Genomic DNA, 18,979 nt, shown 5'->3' on the forward strand with positions numbered 1-18,979 from the left:
TTCCGAACATTTTGCAATGTCCTATATTTTTAAGTACGCTACAAGTATTATAATTTTAATTTTTAACATTGCTCCTACACAATGGTATAAGTTAAAACTGGTTCCATGCAACAATACAAGTATTATCTAGAATAGTGTATGTTTTGACATCTGGTTTACGTTTATTGATGTTAATTTAGTTTTTGCATTTTATTTACCACGATTGTTCGCTTACAAGCAGGGAAAAGTATACTAATAGTATGCAGGGAACCGAATCCAAAGAAAACAGTGATTGTTAATAATCCAGCGGTGATCACTGACAGTTATTAACTTTGTAGTGAAAACTAGGGGATAGGAGCAAAGGATTCCGATTAGATACTGCAGCGTAAAAACAACCCTGACGATACGTATCCAGTTTGCTTCGCAACGTATCGTTTCTTCTGCCTGTGACGATGCCTCCTTTATCCTAGTCCCTTGCATCCGATACACTAGCTATCGAACCAATCTTTTTTGTCAACTCGTGTTTCTAACCATTAAACATTTATTATTAATTCTTGTTTTCATAACACTTTTAATCTCGTTGTAAATTTTCTTTAGTAAACGCATTCTATGTAAGTAGATCGTTTTTTTATAAAATTGCGTGCAAATAGTGTAGGTAATGGAACCGAATTTTTATTTTATGAATATCAAATTTTAATAAATAAATTTTATAAAAAATAGTAGCGAAATATGTGTGTTAGTATTACATCTACTCTCTTACTTTCTACCTCTAGAGTTGATGTTCCATCAATTTATATTCATTTAGTTATTTTACATCTATTGCGCAAGTTCTTCGCAAAGTAAACGTGCAGAAAATAAAGTAGAAAATGTAGAGAGACGAGACGTAGCTAAAATGCTGTTATAAAAATTTAATCTCGAAAATCTCATTAGAATGTATTTACTGAAGAAGAGTTCTAGAACGAGATTGAAGGCACAACGATTTAATTTCATTATTAATAACGAATACTTAATGGCTTGAAACATGAGTTGTGTTTAATTTTGCACGGGCATTCTATCGCTCAGTACTAATTGTTTCTGTCGTAATCGACCGTTTGGTTTTGCACGGAATTCTCTTAATCACTTTCCCGTCGAATTTTTATTTTCACTAGCCGGTCTAACGAATGATACCTTTTCTTTTTAATTCATTTTTTTATGTAGGCAATAAAGACACTGTCAATTATATATTCTTCCTTTTATTTTATTCTTGACTATTTTACTTCCTAACCATGATTAACTTGAATACGTCAATTAGTATCGTTCACAGTTACAAAGGCTTACCGTTGAGAAGAATTTGCTTGCTTGCTTTACCTATAATATTAATAATAATTGACATTCAGAGAGAATTTTCAATTCATAGAAATCTACAATTTCATAATGCTTTGTAATAAACATTTTGCTACGAATTTTATCCTTATTTTTCTGTCACATTAACCCAATTATTAATTTTTATGTATACCGCTAATTTTTTACGGTTTCTTATTTTCTCTTTTTTCCTTGTCCCATAGTATTGTATCGATCGATATTTTCAAATCTGTATAGGAGGAAGACCCTTTAAGTTGTAACATACCCGTTGCATTTAATCGTAGACCGTAACTCCTCTTTAAAAGTCCTGATTTCTATCTTGATAAATGTTTCGGAATCGTCGCCATTACGTTTCTCTCAATGCATCAAGTAAATGCGGTACGATACATAAACGGGAACAGATTTCGCACGCTATTGAGAATAGAAACTTTTATATTTTTTATTCAACTTTCAGGATTTCAAACACGATCACATGTGGTGTGTAATACAATAATTATTAAGAGCCACGCCTCTTCGACATCCTTCGTTGTCTCTTAAACAGGGAATTATCGACCTTGTTAAACAAGATTCATTCTAGTGCGAATGGTATCGTGTTTGGACTCATTTTCATTGGGAGAACGTCGTCAATCCAATTGATCCAATCCAACCAAAGTTCGCGACTTTTATCGAGGAGTTGCAGTAGAAACATTTCATTAGCTTCACTTTCTCTCTCGTCTTTTCTCTCATTGCTTTCTGTTTGTTCATCTATCTGTTTATCCTTCGGTCTACGTCTGGTTGTTCTCTAATGTGCGAGAAATTGATATGCCTTTCGCTGTTCGCCGCATCACGAAGACGAAGCATCCGATTTTTCTGTTTCCTCTTGATGATTTTCTACGCTTTGTACGATTCGACCGTATTTCGTTTGTCCGTCGTTTTATTTTCTGGCGGTCGTCTGATGCGAATCGTATCTTTCTTTTTCTGTCCACAGAAATTGTACTTCATCATAATCTGCGTCTTAATATTGGCCGTGATATTAATCTCCATCATAATAGCTTGCGTTCCAACTGGTAGCTAAAGAGCCGTGCATTACGTATGAAAGAAGTGGGGGAATGTTCTTTTTTTCGTGGGACACGTGGTAGAAACAACGTTTGCGACCGACTCGTTGAGGGAAAGGGATAGGATTACGATAGAAACAGAGACGGGCAAAATTTTTACCCATACGAAAATCTCGTATAACGAATAAAAAAAAAAATAAAGGAACAATCTTTTATTCGTTACTCGTCGATTAGAGGCTAGAATCTATATTATAGAATGAGATATTTCACAATGAACGAATGAAAGTTTCACTGTTCGTTCGAATAAACGTCACGAATAAATCGCTACTCGTTGATTTCATTCGTCGCTTATTATTCGAAGAAAATTTTGCCGATCTCTGGATAAAAAGGAAGGGAGGAGGATAGTTCGAAGCGGAAAGAAGAGTTAGACGCGTCTTGGTACTGTACGAAGAGAAAAAGATCAGTCCTGTAGAGTAACAGAGATGGGCAAACTTCTCGCCCAGATAACACGTCTGAATAACAAATAGAAGGTAAGCTACCTTGTATCCATTACTGACTGGATAGAAAATAGAATTTGAAATATGTAATAAATGTTGCTGTACGTTGTCTGTCGTCTAAATAAAATGTTGCCAATCTCTGGCGAGTAGGATGCAGGAGGATAAAGATCCTCGAGTAATGCTTAGTTGCAGGTCTCTCGAAGACTGATTGTAAAGTTTAGCCCAATTTTAGAAGGAATTCCTTCCAGGACTGATCTTTCCTTCTCCCCGCAATACATCTATTAGCAGGAAATACTCGACCACGCATCCACTTCAGCATAGTCAACCAGCAGCAGCACCGGCTTTCGCTATCCTCCTCTCGGGCACCAGTTTTTCTCGACTTCTAACCTCTATCTCCGAAGCAACTTGTTCGTTAACACAATAACTCATTAATAGAAACTAATTTGTTCTACTAACGCGGCCAGTTTGCATGTCGAATGCACCAGGCGTACATTGGTTCATCTTGTGTGACTATTGACCAGACTCCTGTGTGACTACCGACCGACCAGTCGTGTCGTTTCTCTCGTTAGCTCGTTAGTTAAGCTCGAGACGAGTAAAATTATTTTCTGGATAAACAATAAATGCAGAAAGGTAGCATTCAAATTTTTCATTTGTTATTTGAAAAGACTGCGATGCTAGAGTACTCCGCGGTATCGACTGAATAGTTTCGAAGGAGGTCGGTAAGATGGAGTACTCTGTCGGTCATGTAGCGGAGATTTCTTTACATTACCGACAGAGCACTTTATCGATTGGAGAGCTCTTTCATAGTATTCTGTCGGTAAACGTCACGCTTGACGAACGCTATAAATCCATAGAACCCGCAGTCACAGATCCAGCAAATAATTTAATCGACACGGGTAGAAGATGATGAATTCAAAGAAAATTCTGTCCATCTCCGATAGCCAACGCGTAGTCTCGAAAATCAAGACAGACGAGAGCAAAGACCGCGGTCGATTCGACTCGCCAAGTACCTTGCCGATCACGATCTTTCAACTTGTGTTACCAGTGCCAGCGCTGGCACTGGTTCTGGTACCGGTGTGAGTGGTTCGTACAAACTTCGATGGGTAGCATCCAACCATGCCAACGAGAACATCATGGTCTACCACGAAGTTCGAGTCTCTTTCTACGAGATCCTTTTACTTGGTCGCAGCCACGCACGTGTACCAATTCCAGAGCGCGAGATCGCGCGTTCCTCCGAGTGATCGCAATATTGTACTTTGTTCGCAGAAATTGATGTTCATCGTAATTTGCCTGACACTAGTGTTCATCATTTTCATAATCATTCTGGTGTACGCGTTGTAAGAAGATCGAGCGTCGAATACGAGAGCATTTCAGGGAATAGTGCACGAGAGGCGATCACGAGAGACGAGCCAAGGAATACGTGAACACGGGTTTTCCCTCGCGAACAAACTCCGTGGACGGATTTTCTGCGATCGTATTCGATCGATCCCGAGTAGCGCCAAAGAATAGAAGACAAACGAGTTGTGCGACGGTGATGGAGGAGTTAAAGGAAGAAAGGTGGAAGTACATGACGAGAAAGGAGTGTCTAGTTCCGCACGGGGAATACCCGTCCCAATCGAGTTCCGTTTTTATCGACAAACTGCATCACTGTCTCCGTTGATCGTTGACCCGGCACGTGCTCGAGCGACTTTTCGCTGTCCTTTGTTTTCATATCCGTTTCCAAGTTCTTAACATGGAACTACCGCGAGAATTTATAATACGTTCGCACACGAGTACCCGCGTCAAAAGTGTATACGTAACTGTGGTGTTAGAGCTGCTCGAGATCTCTCGACTATATGTATTGGAAAATTCCTAACGATCTGGACGAGACCCAGACTCGAATGATTTGTACAGAGGGATTCTTAACACGTTGCCAACCGATCGGGGAAATTCTCCAGTTTTCGTCATGCTGCATTGCGCGCTTATAGGCATACAGAATAAGCGTGTGTACGCCAACTGCAGGCGATCTAAAATTAAAGATAATATTGACACGGAAGTAGATATGGATCTCGAGCAGCTTTACGCAGGTATATTACCATAGTCGTCTCGAAGGGCGACCGGCATACACGAATCAATACGAAACCGCGCCATCCGATGCGTCGCCATGATTCCGAGTAATTGTCTCGCGATGCCCGAAGCGTATATTTGTTGTATTTCCGTCGCGAGCGATCGCAATCTCGCTCGTCGGCGTGTATTATGTAAATAATTGCATTTGTATAGAACAGGTAATAATATTTAAAATTACGAACGGTCATGTTGCGAACCGTTTTGATTCCTTGTTGAGAGCGCAGTTTAGAGTGATAGAGTAAACGGCTCGAGGAGTCGATTGGCTGTCGCGAACGTTCCGTACGAATCGGTTAATGGTACGATGAATCGATGATCCAACGGTTCGAAGATATGGACAGAGATTGGCAGGCGCGCGCGCACACACGCAGAGAGGCACTAGCTGCGATTCGAGAAGGACCGAAAAAAGGTACGCGAAGGGAAGATGAACGTTGACGCAAACGACGCAACGTGGCTCGTAGCGTAGCAGACTGATGATAACCGTAGCGGATAACGCGAACGGTAGGACCGTACGCCATCGCGTTACGTACTTCGTTTGTAATCCATAATTGTATTTTTGCCGATCCGTTGATGCCGAGTGCAGAAGAAGATCATGATCATGATCTGCGTCGCTATACTCGTCGTCATTCTGGCCACCAGCGTCGCTGGATACTTTGGACTGTGAACGCCGAAATCAGGTATCCATTTAGCATTTAACACGGGGAGGATGGGCAACTGGTGGCAATTTCGCGCAAATGATGCATGCCGTTGTGTTTTCAGAACAGTCCAAAAGCGTCGCCGTCGTGTACGCGAATGCGAGCCGTCGGCAGCAACTGTATCCAGGCAAGTCGGCCCGAAACGTAAGAAATCTCGCCGTTTCAAAGTCGAACAATCGCCGTCGTCGGCGTGGTCGACATTGGCTGCATCGACGGTCCGGTCGCAGCAGTCATCCACGGTTACGGCTACGATCTCGGCCGCGGCGTCGTCGACGAGCATCCCGTCGACGCTCGACGTACCTCGTCCCGCCGATCGTCGTTGAACTCGTCCTCCTGCTCCTCGCATTCCGCCTACGCAAGCACCGGGGGAACACAGCCAGAACAACGAGACCAGCTCGGAGGACGAAGAAACGCCGTCGCCTGCTGCCGCTGTCGTTGTTTGCACGATCGTCCTCTGTCGCTGTCGCTGTGCCGGCATCGACGAGATCGCTATAATCCCGGTTACGTTTCGTTCGGCTTCCAGCGAGCACCGTTTCACGGACAGTTTCGTTGGCCAGTCTCGTTCCGTTCCGCGAGCGTCGCCACCTTTTTCACCAAGACGTAATATCCCACCGTACATCGTCGATCCGATTCGCGGTCTTGCTATCCTTCGCGATATATCTTTTATCCTAGTTTACACCGTATTTTTGATACGCCCGAGGTAGCACGCGATGACCGACAACACCGAAACTACTCCTACTGTATCAAGCTAGTACCAAATGTAAGGATGGAGGACGTGTCGTATGCCTGACATCTGAAACACGCGTGGAAATAGGTACAAGGAAAATGCGTATTAGTTTCTCGAAAGTTCTAATTTACAGACATAATAATTACTAACTCAACCTTCGTTTAGTTTAGTTATACCACTTTTGTGGTAGATGATTGTTTATCTCCAACTAAACAGAAGGATTAGTCCGTCTTTTTCGTCGTGTAAGGCCATAACGAACTTATATTAAGGTTTTTTTACGGTATTGTACCAACTTGATACACCGAGTGTTTGGTACGCATCGAGTACTAAGTAAGTGTATCGAATGCACGACGTAAACTAGGTATAACAATTATCTCGAAATAGTAACACCCCTACCGCCCACTCCCTTTGCCCCATTATAAACATTAGACAGATTTCCTTTGTTTCCGGATCATCGAGAGATTCCGCTAGAAGTGACGAAAACACGCGAGGATGGGCAAACCGCGATCGGAAAAACTCGTGTTTATACGTCGCAAAGGGGGGGAGGGGGGGGGAGTGGTATCACGCGTCCGCTGGTTGGATCAGTCTAAGGCGTTATTCCCTCGAGTGAACGACGCTGTTGTGTTCTCGGTCGAGAGAATAACGCGGAAAGGTCGCACGAAACGAATCCGTGTCCGCGAATCACGCGTACCAGGGCTGTCCGGCCTACGAGATGAAAAGAAACAGTATTCGAAGCAACTGCCTGCGTCCCATCGTGAATAACATATAGCTGGCCATCGATAATCGCGAACGTAACGTGTATCAACGTATCCCGTTCCTAGCCAAGTCTGAGACCCAATGGAATTTCTCTGTAACGCGGGGCTACCGAGCGATTCTCTCGTTCGTCGCGTCGGATCTAGCTCTGGTAGCTGCGTCAAACTCCGACTAACCCACCCAAGTGCAATCTTTTCACTGTGATTTTACAACGAGCTTGGAAATCGGTTCTTCGCTGATTCTCGTGCGCGCTTGAGAAATAATTGATCGCTTTCATCGACCTGCAGCTGGTTGGAAAGAATCTGACTGTGCTTATCGTAAACGCTGCGCAATTACTCTTGGAATCGCAAGTTGATGTGTCGTTTTTCAGAGTTAACCTTATCTGACTATTTATTGGCTATTAGTTGTGTTCGATTATTTATTAAGCATTGATCATGGTTATTGATTGTTCAGTAATTATAATCAAGGATTGCATTTTGTTCGGTACAGTCCACGGCTTCGTGGAACGTAGTAGTACTTCGATCGTCACTTAGGTGGCGCGTCTCGTCTTTGATCAAAGATGGCGGCCTTCATGTTCTTGCAGAAGCTACAGGTTTTCGTCTCTGAGAGTGTAATCAAGTTTTTTTTTTCCAACCTATTGCACACAGTCACTAACAAACATATCAGATTATTCGAAGCGTATCATCTTCCACGCTAGACCTCTCTACAACGAAACAACGGTGAATCGTAAGTAGTACTATTCATTTGGGTTTCAATGATTCATGACTACACACGAATATTCATCTTGGGAAAATTACCAAGCATTATACCTTGGCTATGGTTTCGTCGAATGTCGTTAACACATCTCAGTCCAAGGACGTAACGTAGCGCGTGAATGAAAACACAACCACAAAAAGTGTTAGCTGCTATCAAGTAGAGTCTTGTTACAATGTATCGGTCTAGATGGTGTCAACGAACCCAGTCGACGCAAACAGCGGCGGTAGAGTGGTTTAACGATGCGCCGAGAAAAACCATTTTCTTTATACACGAAAACGTCTACGGAGTGTCGCGTAATCGCATCACAGAATTGCAAAGAAAGAATTTCCAAGTTAGTTGCGATCTTAGGATAATTTTTGTTTTATTGCATACGTATACGTAAGTAGCTTGAATCTCGCTTTCGACGGTGTGTCTTTGATTAGCCGACGCTGCTTTATCGAATCGAGAGATCGACGGAATGTCCTCAACTTTGCGTTGCAGGAAACGCCATTAGGTATCGGGTTCGATCGACCGATCGACGCAAACGCTTCGTTCCACTTCGTGGACGCTAATCGATCTGCGTCGAGTTCCATGCAGCAACAGACTATATTTTCTTTCGACGAACTTGAACGACAATATGGCAGCGAGGACCAGAACGTTGCTCTGATCTCGCTGCTGTTTAACGAAACCTAACTTAAAACTGAACATATGATTCATTGGTTCATTATGTTTATATAATTTGCATGGCATGAACGGTTGCGAACAAGCCACGACAGTTTTGTTCATTTTACTACATGGCACGGTGCTTCTCAACCTATTCGTAATATAGACCCCTTCACTTAATTGGTAGCTCTTTGTAACAAATTGTTTTGACAAAAATGTGAGGATACCGAAGGATGATGATACATCACTTGAAAAAGAACCACAATATTTTTTATATGTTAACACGTTGATCGCCATGTCACCCAATATATGGGTGACAGTGTTTCTCACTCAAGAACTAGAAAGATTAATTCTAAAAGTTAGACGTCACAGGAGATGAATCTAAATGAAATTCACGAGTTTTGATGTGGTTACAAAACTAAATACCACGATAAATATTTCATTGCCTAGACTCTGATAGTCTAAATAATATTTAATCTTAGCAGAAATTTTCAAGAATATTCGTTTGGCAGTCAACGTGTTAAAGTACATAACATAAAGTAGCAAAAAATTCATTTAATCAAAAAAGTAATTTACATTTACACAAATTTTTTTTTTTTAAGCCTGAAGCTACAACATTTTTGGGTCCTCTACTTACAGGTTAAGAAGCACTGATATAGTACAGTGAAACATAGCATAGTACGTCACAGTGCAGCTCTGTGCAATATAGTTGAAAAGTTGAGAACATTATGGTACAGTATAACACCGTACAACACGGATTGGATCAGTTCGCTGCCGTTTCGTCCGCTATCGCGTACCCCCGAATTGTCTAGCGAGCGGTTCGACGAGAACGACGATGGCGGCTCGTGCATTTCATGAATTCGTATAGACTAATCGCCTTCGTTTGTTGCAATGTATCGTAATCAGCGTGGTTCTGTCGGTCGTCGACGATTCGTCCGAAGTCAGGAAGAGTATTTCGCGAAGATGTATATGTATCTTTAAAACGATCGGTCATCGGCGCGGAATACATGTTGGAGGAGGAAGTGGGGGGAATAATATTGTGACGCAGAGGAGAGAAAAAAAAACACGCGAGAAGGAGGGAAGAGGGTATCTATAAAGCTGCAGCAATAATATAATATAGGTGTTACGGAGAAATAATTAACGGTAACACAATCGTCGACGATGATATCTGGGTCGTACCGATAATACCGATAATGTACACGGAAATGTATACATATGTAACACTATATATATATACAGAGCAACACGCGCGCGATAACGCGTTCGTGCGCACCGTAAAGACACATATACATAACTATACATACATACATACACGCGTGCACGCGTACATGCATAGACACATCTATATATACAGATACATTACACGGACACATACACGCGCGTTACATGTATATATATATTACATAGTTAGTCGGCACAGTCGAAAAGAGTAATATATTAACGATAATAATTTATTATTCGCGACGCCTGTTGCTCGTGAACTATCAATTAAATAATCGCTTTTCGAGCAAGGAACGAGCGACGTTCGTGTTAATGTTTTGTTGATTATATTATATGAACGTTGAGGTACATATATTTAAAAGATTATGGGTTAATGTTTAAAAATGATATAAAGGTAAAAAGCAGTTACACGCTACACAGGCCACGTCGCGTACGTTGCTGTAATAACGATATTAAACATAGTGCGATAATGTGGTGGTGGCAAATTGATGAAAATACCGTGACGATAAAGAAAAAAAATGAAATGGCAGAGAAACGGAAGGAAAGTACCATTAACAATGATGATGATGATAATGGTGATGATGATGATGATGATGATGATGATGATGATGATGATGATGATGATGACGATGATGATGATGATGATGATGACGACGATTGACGATGAGGACGATGATAATGATTAAGAATAATTAACGATACTTAAAAATCACTTTGCATTGTACAGAGGCATAATAATTGTTAGTTTAGATAGTTACGTTGCCACGATCTATTACTTAATCATTCGATACAACTAAAGGTAAAGTTAACGTGTAATCCCTCTGTCACGATATGAAATCGATCGCCGTGTAAGATGGCGTACTCGGTATTTGTTGTGTCTGGCTTTTCGAATCGAGAAAAACGTTCGAGTTCCGTTCGCGTCGTCGGAGTGGATATTGTCGTTCGCTTCCGAATACCGATCAGGCGCCAGAACATTCGTTTCGAAGTTACTTACAGCAAGTGATCGCAACTCCATCTTCGACTCGCGAGGTCTCGTTACTTCAAACGGCGCGGCGCGCTCCTCTAACAAGAGAAGGACCCAAACAGTTCCCCTCCAATCGTAACGTGCTTTTCCAGGATAACAGAAGAGATCCTCGTTTGAACGAGCAAAACGTAAGCCGTAGACACTCGATAATTGCAGAGATATAAGTAATTCAATTTACGTACTAGTCCCTCTGATACCACTAAAATTATCAAGCATCTACATCTAAAGTTGTACGTATTCCATCAGGTATTTTGCATTTTACTGGGCTGCAGAAGCACGTTAGAATCAGAGGGAAACAGATTAGGTCCTTTCCCTGTAAGCGTTGCTTCGCGTCTCCAACGGAAATATCGATTCGCGAACCAAGCGTTCGTCGCTCCGGCGAATACAGTTACTCGGATCTCTCTCACTCTCTCTTTCTCGGTGTTTATTAAATATATTTAGTATTTCGGTGGTTCGCGAGATTCGTAAAATTACCGCGAGACGCGAAACGCTTTCCTCTTCACAGACTTACCACCACCACCACCAACCACCACCACACTTGAAGCAATCTTTTGTCGCGAATACGTTGCCGGCTCTAATAGTTAGTCGTTTGACTACTCAACCAACGTACCAGAGACTGGCAAAATAAAAAACCGTTACTCGGATATGTATTTATCAAATTGCTTCGTTCAACGTGAAATGTAAATTTCATTCTGTAGTTCGATCTCTAATTTTCAGTCGACGAGTAACGAATAAAAAAATCGTTTATCTTTTATTCGTTATTCAAGGTTTCCATCTAGATGAGAATTTTGCCCGTCTCTGCCGTACGTATTGTCCGTTCAACTCAGAACCCATCGGGACAAGAAAGTCGCGAACACGATGATATAACGCGCGTCGTCTCCTGTGCGCATGGATTTTCTATCCGAGCCCTACCGCTCTAAACAACAATCTACCGTCTAGGTTATTTTTTATTCTAGCTTTTAAATCTCGTACGTCGTTAGGGTTTTTCTCTTACGCGCGCGTGTACAGCGACTCTCGCGATAGGAATTGAGGAATTGAACCTTCCTTTCTTACCATCGAATCAGTTTTCCGAGGCACGATAGATTTCGGCGGTAAACAGGCTTCGAGAAAACTTGTTCGTTTCGCCACAGACGCATGAACACCGTTAGGAGGGAAGTAAACGCTAAGCACGCTTATGCGCAAGGCGGATGCACGCGATGTTCGTCCGCCATTGACGGACAAACCGTTTGACGTGTTGGGCAAAATGACATTTGATTGATGTTTGATGAATCATACGATCCATCGCGAATATTAAATTATAAGAGTAATCAGAATTGACGAATAACACAAATAGTCTAACCGAATATAATCACGGAGCATGTTTAACTAGTGGATCACGATCTGATTGCATAGTATTGATTACGACTGAATCGGTACATTAATAATACATAACATTTCTTGCGAAGATATCTATTTATCAAATAAGCGAACGGGCAATTACAAGTTACGAAACGAAAACTAGTGAATTACGGAACAGATGCAACAATAATTAATATAAATATGAGTCTATAAAAAGTATATACGTATTATTTATATTAAACTATATAATTTATTCTTCTATTAAGTTTATTTAAACGAACCTGATGGATTCGAATCCACTTGTATTCGAATAATTCTATTAAATCATACATTTAGAATTACGAATGCGTATGGTAGATATGAAAAGTACCAATCGAGTTTTGTGTACTAATTTCTCGTTTTTCTTCGAATCACGATAGATACAATTATCCCGTCAAAGTAACTTTTCATTCAGTGATTAATCTATATATATTTTATATTTGGTGTCCAATTCTGTCAGCGAATCATCAATGATATAGCTGTTTTTTGCGCACTGCGGTGTTTAGGAAGGAACCGCTGCTCTCTGCTAGCGGCGTTCGTGCGCCTCTGGTAGGTACGGTCGAGTTTATCGAAGCTGGGCTCCACGCACGATAATCGACAGTGCGCGCGTTACTCGGTTTGGCCTAAGAACGAACGAGAGGCTTTCTCGATAGTAGTCAATCTTTAGCTTCGCTGTTTTCCTTGTTGACGAACAGAAGTCGGAGAGCGAATCTTCGATCTTATCCCGAGCGCGTTAGTGATTCCGATGTCCGCCTGTCTATCCGTCTCTCTTTCCCTCTCGATCTCTGCGTCCTATCGACTTGCGCGTCCTTCCGCGATTCATGACGGAAGCTTTGTAGCCAGTCATTAGAGATGGGTAAAGTTTTAATTGATATAACAGTTGACAAACGAGAACACCGCATAGCAAACTTGCCTTAATATAGAACAATTAAGTTTTCTATGTGGTAGATAAAATGATGAAATAGTTACATAAAAATTAGTTGTCGGTATAGAGAAGAATATTAACATCAATTTACCCTATAGGCTTTGTAACCAGCCTTTGTAATTTTGTAACCATCGTTTATTCTGATCGACATGCGTTCAATATAGTTTCTATAAAATAATTGAACTGAAGTTATTTAAATATTTGTTCAACTTGAGATTAGGTCGAGAGAAGCACCTTGGTTGAACCATGTCCCGTTTGCATAATCATCGGTATATTATTTTAAACATCTATCTTGTGTTGTGCGAGTGGCTGTAAGGCGTTCTCGTTTTTCGTCTTATTATTATTCGAAGAAAATGTGGCCCGTCTCTTGTGTTAAACTTGTCCATCGAGAAAGGTAGATGCGATCCAGGCGAGGTAGAAATTGGGAAGACGAGAAATAAACGAGAGAGGTGGTCAATGGGAGAGTGAGAGAGGGAGAGAGACCGGGAATCGTGACGAAGCAGAGGGAACGCTTTAGAGACCTTTGAACGCGACAGGACAAAGTGTGAAAAGAAAAATGTACATTGGTCGTGTCGCATCGGTGCAATTATTACTTCGAGAGACTACTTCAATAACCTTATGAGTGTCAATTCCACTTTCAAGCGTAAATCGTAAGTTTGCGAGATGATGTTTTGAGACTAAAGAAGACGAATAAAAAGAAAAAAAGACAAAACAAACGAACAAAAAATAAAAGAGCGATCAAAGGGAAGTTCGGTGTTAATCGTAACGTTTAAGGATGGTTGCGCTGGCGCACCGCTGGTGCGCGCCACGCGACAAAGTGAGATTACTAATAAAATTTACATTACTGAGAAACAAAAGTAGGGGAATGAGAGAGCGGGAGAGAAAGGGGAAGAAAGTGCGAACGGTATTAAATATGAGAGAGAATAAGAAGAAAACAAAAAAAGAAACATGGAAAGAGAGAGAAACACACACACACACAACCAACGTGCGAATCTGCGAATACGAGGTTTAGTGGCGTGCTTGAACTCTGGACGACAGAGTGTGTGCGTGTGTGTGTGTGTGTGCGCGCGCATGCGTGGCTGCCGTGTGGATGGGTGTGCGAAAGTTGAGCGCGAGAGAAACATGAGAAACCAACAGAATTTAGCACGTTCAAAGAGGTACGAATACTTTTTATCGTAGATATTTCATAGGCGAGATTCATAAAAATGAACAAAATGGGGAAAAAAAAAATGAAATAAGACCTGTATCAACTAACGGTTACTTACTCAATAAATCAACGGTGTTTTTTCTGCCTATAAATCGTATTTGCGTCTCGTGTTTGTGCATCGAGTGAGCACGGATTTTCACTTCTCTCTCTCTCCCTCTCGAACGAGATAAAGAATGATAGATAATTATTTCGTTTCTCGTCTTTAATACGATGTACAATTACTGTTACTATTATTATTATCATTATTATTATTGTTATTACTATTATTATTATACTGTACAAAGTTGGCAATAATCTTAAGAGATCCACCGTCGTAATCTTTAATTCCTTGAGGCGGGAAGAGAACGCGCGGCGAGGCAAGGCTTCAGACTCGTCCGGAGGAAACCAAAGAGAGGAGTGACGATTTACCGCAGCAGTAGAAATATAACATGTGATCAACTGAATGTGCCCTTTCACCGTGTAACCATGCACAAAGATTTATTCCTCTGTGAGTATACACACGCATACACAGCGCCGGATTAAGTTCTTGCAGATCCATGGGTTACGGATACTGCGAGGGCCTCCATAAAAGTAAAGAGTAATTAGATAACGTTGAAGAATAAACCATGTATTGTCTATTATTACGTTTTTAAGTGAAAATAATTTTTGGGAACGAACATCATTTTTCAAGGTAAACGAGAATCGTTTCTCGACAGAAAATCATTTGTAAAAATGTGGAGAAAATCAATTTTCAAAATAGTTTGAATATGTAATACACAAAGTCGGCGTAAACTTCCTTCCACTAATTTCACTTCGGAGTCCCTTCGGCTGTAGCTTGAAAAAGTTCGCGCCTTAATTCGGCTCTGCATATACATAATGGTAGATCTCCTGAACCAGAGACGGGTAAAATTTAATTTGAATAATAAATAACGAATAAAACCAACGTATAGCGATTTATTCGTGACGTTTATTTCTCGTTTGTTCATTGTTAAATATTTCGTCGTATAGCCGATGAATATAAATGAATATAATATCAATGAGTGACGGATAAACGATCGTTTATCCTTTATTCGTTATTGGAAATTTGTATCTAGGTAAGAATTTTGCCCATCTCTGTCCTACAAACAAACCGTGGATCCGGCTCGGTAGAGAACCGGGACAGAGAGAAAAGAAATAGTGTGGCGAGAGAAAATAGGATTCGAGGGAGTCGGATCGCGGCATAAAGAAACGTTCGGTCGACCAACGAGAGCCGAATCGGCGAATCGCCCTCTCGAAAACATTTTTTTCGCGAGATCTCGCTTTTCTCGGCCCCCGCGATTCGCCGATTTTTCCTCGCGTTTATGCGAATAATTTTCAAAACCCACTTGACCTACTACGAGCGATATATAAAGAACAAAGAATGAAGCCAAGCGTTTACTGTACAATTATATATTCTTTTACGTTCAACGACTTACCATTGAGTAGACGAGTAGTATATTTTACATTACCGAAATATAGTAGCGTTAATTGTCTTACCCTAATTTTATATATCGTCGAAGATACGTATCCGCAGAAATAACGATTTTAGTCAGCACTACAGTGAAGTTACTATACGTCTGTAGATAAACAAATGGTCCGCAAAGAAATTTTAAAAACCGACACGATGTTCAATGTATTAACGGATCTTCTCTCGAAAAAAAAACCAAAAAAAAAACGAACAATATACAACAATATGTAACGGGAGTAAAAACGTTTGCGCGTGTCCCATTCATTCGTCTCCTTCGCCCTCGTTAAGAGAAAAAAAAAAAGAAAACCGCAAAGGACCAAGCGGGAAAGAAATAAAAATGCATTGGTTCTCGCACAAGCGAATCATGGCTTTTCGATTCTTTTATTTATATTTTTCTTATTGACTTATGGTGTAATAAAAAATACAAAAAAAAAAAAGATAGGGACATCATCACGAGAAGCGCAACATTGAACGATCACGGCGTTCAAATAAATAAATTACTCGTAGGTAGAACGCACAAAGGACCGCGTTACATTATGTACATACAGATAATGCGCATACAAGCGCTAGGTAGTAGTAAATTCATGGTTCCAAGCCGTTGTGTTTTAGAGTACGAACGTTACGCGGAATTAGCAGGACAGAGGGTCGTATCTTCAAAGTCAGACACAAGCTTGGCCGGGCGGAGAAGAGCTTCGTCGAAGTCGCCATCCCTGGCTATCGCCTCTGGTCCACGAAGAGCGTGCTCGCGAATGAACGCGGTTACCACCTTATGATTGACGTATGACATTGTCAGTCGGCATCCCCAAGAGACCAGTGCCAATGGCTGAAATGTCAATATCGAACATTTAATGAATCATGCATGATCTGTCTCAAAAGAAAATGTTTCCATTTGTCCCATTATAAAAGAAGGAGACACCAAGGAAAAAATTATATTCTACCGTTATAAGTACCCCCTCGATTTACTTTTTACAGGATTATGAATAATGGAGGTAATGAAGGCGGACAAAGTAATTGTCCCGCTCTGGGTAATTTAAGATGATGAGGTTAGATGATTCAGACTGTATGTTATGACACTTACGCGGTCCTCGCTCAACATATCATAGGGACTGATGACGTGCCGTCGTAGACAGCTAGTGACTAGGCTCGTCAAGTGCTTCACCTCCAACGGATTGGCGCACGGATGATACAATGCGACGATCGCACCATGCTACATTCAGATGGGAGTAAAGGTATATTGAATCAAGAGTAACAGAACTAATAATTTTTATAGCAATTATACCTCGAGGCTATGAATCCACCTCTGCTTGGGCAGAAATTTGTATTCTCCGTAGACAGGCCATAAAGGTCTATGCGGTCCACTGAAGATACTCGATATTAAAAATTTATACCCGATTACTAGTTATTGATACAACGTACTTACAACAGGGGAATGTCATCGTCGTACTCTATCCTTTCCTGCATGCACTTATGCGTAGCCTGTAAACATCGGAGTATTATATTTTAAAATAATTAAAATAGCTGACAACAGGTAGCACCAATGTCGAGCGCGATACTTACGACGTAACTCTTTGGAATCTGCTCGCAGTACTTCAGGGGTATCGTTTCTATGTTTGGCATTAGCTTTTTCCCGTAACATGTATAATTGGTTGGAGAGCCATCCCAATCGATCGTTAAGTTAGTCTGAAAACAAGTATTGTAAGACACATTGAGAGAGTATTCTCATTTGAAGAGGGGGAAACAAAAATTGATTTTATAAGAATATTTTCGATCTGTCATTGGATAAAATAAATATCCTTGCAGTTCTTTAAAAAAATATTTTCTTCCATAACGATGAGAACCCTCAAAATCATATCGGTTGACGCCATATTGTTTAGTGACGAATGTTATGACACGTAGCTGTCTGTTTCCAAACTGGTTTATTATCATTAGACTGCGGATCTTTATGCAAAATAAAATCTTCGCGAACGTACCTACAAAAATTGAACCTGAATAGGAATTTATTTTATTCTGAACATATTACAACATAAACCTTACTTCACAATCTTTTTTATATTCTCGTAAATTGTTTGCATTTTGTAGGTTCTTGCACATTCAAATTTCCTATAAATGCATAAAGATCCGCGGTCTAGTTATCACAGTCATTATCAATGCAACAACGTTAAAAGTTGTGACTCCTGTTACTTGGGAATGGACCTTTAATATCTTCGAATTGCTAACCTTAGCATCGTCGCAATTTGGCGACGGGTGTCCCATGGGCACTCCGTAAATAGGCTCCAAGAGTCCACGAACGAGATCTTCCTCCATTTTTGGAAATACCTTGGGCGGCGGAGTTGGATCACCTGGTTTGTCAGGCATCCACCGGCCTTTCCAGTCGTCGAAGTCATCGTCCGTGTCTCGACGATTCTTTCCGTTACCGTACACGAGTTGCCTGAGCGACTGCACCTGGTCGAAACCCACGTACCTTAGATCCTCTGTAACGTTTCGAGCACAAATTATACCACTTTTGTCGTTGAAACAACGCAGAAGGTATGGAAGGATGCAAACACGTCGGTTATTGGTTAGGAAAACAGACAGCTGACCGCATCAAAAATCGCCGAACAACGACGACTTGATGCGATGAAAAAAGGAACCACGGTTAAACTTTCATGTCGTCACCTTCGACGTTGTCGTCGGAAAAGTCGATTTGCGCGACACTCCACGCGAAGAGATTGCATAGAAACAAAACGAGTTTGAATTCTGCTTTCATTTTTAGGCAGAGGCGACACGGGGTGGCATAGATGGTTCTCTGCACGGTGTCAGAGAATGGCTGCTGACGCGTTATGCTCCGCCATCTTGCGGTCTTAGTGAACGTTACTAGAAAATCAATGGGTGTAGTCAGCAAAGATAGCTGTGGAATGATCCTCTTGGAATCTCTACTTTGATTCGTCTAATCGTTTCGAGTAGGCGAATCAAAGCAGAGAATTCAAGAAAATCACTCAACAGTCTGCATCCAATTCCCAGTTCAGATGCTCGTCGTATGTTTATTTGGTTCAAGACGGACGCGATAAATATACAGGGTGTCCCAAAACTCGGGGAGGAGCCAGAAATGGGGGGTAGCTGAGACGATTCTGAACAACAATTTCCTTTGCAAAAATGTCGGATGGGGCTTCGTTAAGGAGATATTAAGCGAAAACCCCGACCAATCAGAGCGCGCGTAGACCGTTGGAGCGGCCGCGGTAGCGAAGGCTACGCGC

At 41.3% G+C, this 18,979-nt stretch overlaps 2 protein-coding genes across 5 annotated transcripts in view; one reads left to right on the top strand and one right to left on the bottom strand.

The window, feature by feature from the left end:
* The window catches only part of LOC128878901 (syntaxin-1A), a 64,757-nt gene extending 47,896 nt beyond the window's left edge, over nt 1-16,861 (top strand). The window contains exons 9-11 of one of the 4 annotated variants that reach the window (XR_008457520.1): nt 5,538-5,631; nt 5,714-7,855; nt 16,719-16,861. Coding sequence is in view for 2 of the 4 variants with exons in the window: in XM_054127557.1 (XP_053983532.1) it covers nt 2,288-2,374 (87 nt within the window). In the remaining 2 variants the exon portion in view is untranslated. Of the gene's footprint in view, nt 1-2,287; nt 5,143-5,537; nt 5,632-5,713; nt 7,856-14,614; nt 14,725-16,718 lie in introns of those variants that run through there. The other 3 variants (XR_008457519.1, XM_054127557.1, XM_054127558.1) reach the window with 3 other exon arrangements.
* Nucleotides 16,093-18,572, bottom strand: LOC128878902 (uncharacterized). Its single transcript, XM_054127562.1, has 7 exons — nt 18,402-18,572; nt 17,964-18,217; nt 17,304-17,426; nt 17,167-17,222; nt 17,026-17,104; nt 16,825-16,953; nt 16,093-16,569 (listed from the first exon to the last, which is right to left on the bottom strand). Exons 1-7 carry the CDS (start codon nt 18,490-18,492, stop codon nt 16,366-16,368), a joined length of 936 nt encoding a protein of 311 aa, XP_053983537.1. The 5' UTR covers nt 18,493-18,572; the 3' UTR covers nt 16,093-16,365.
* Between the last annotated feature and the right edge of the window lie 407 nt (nt 18,573-18,979).

Source organism: Hylaeus volcanicus, chromosome 6 (genome assembly GCF_026283585.1).
Source record: "Hylaeus volcanicus isolate JK05 chromosome 6, UHH_iyHylVolc1.0_haploid, whole genome shotgun sequence".
NCBI lineage: Eukaryota > Metazoa > Arthropoda > Insecta > Hymenoptera > Colletidae > Hylaeus > Hylaeus volcanicus.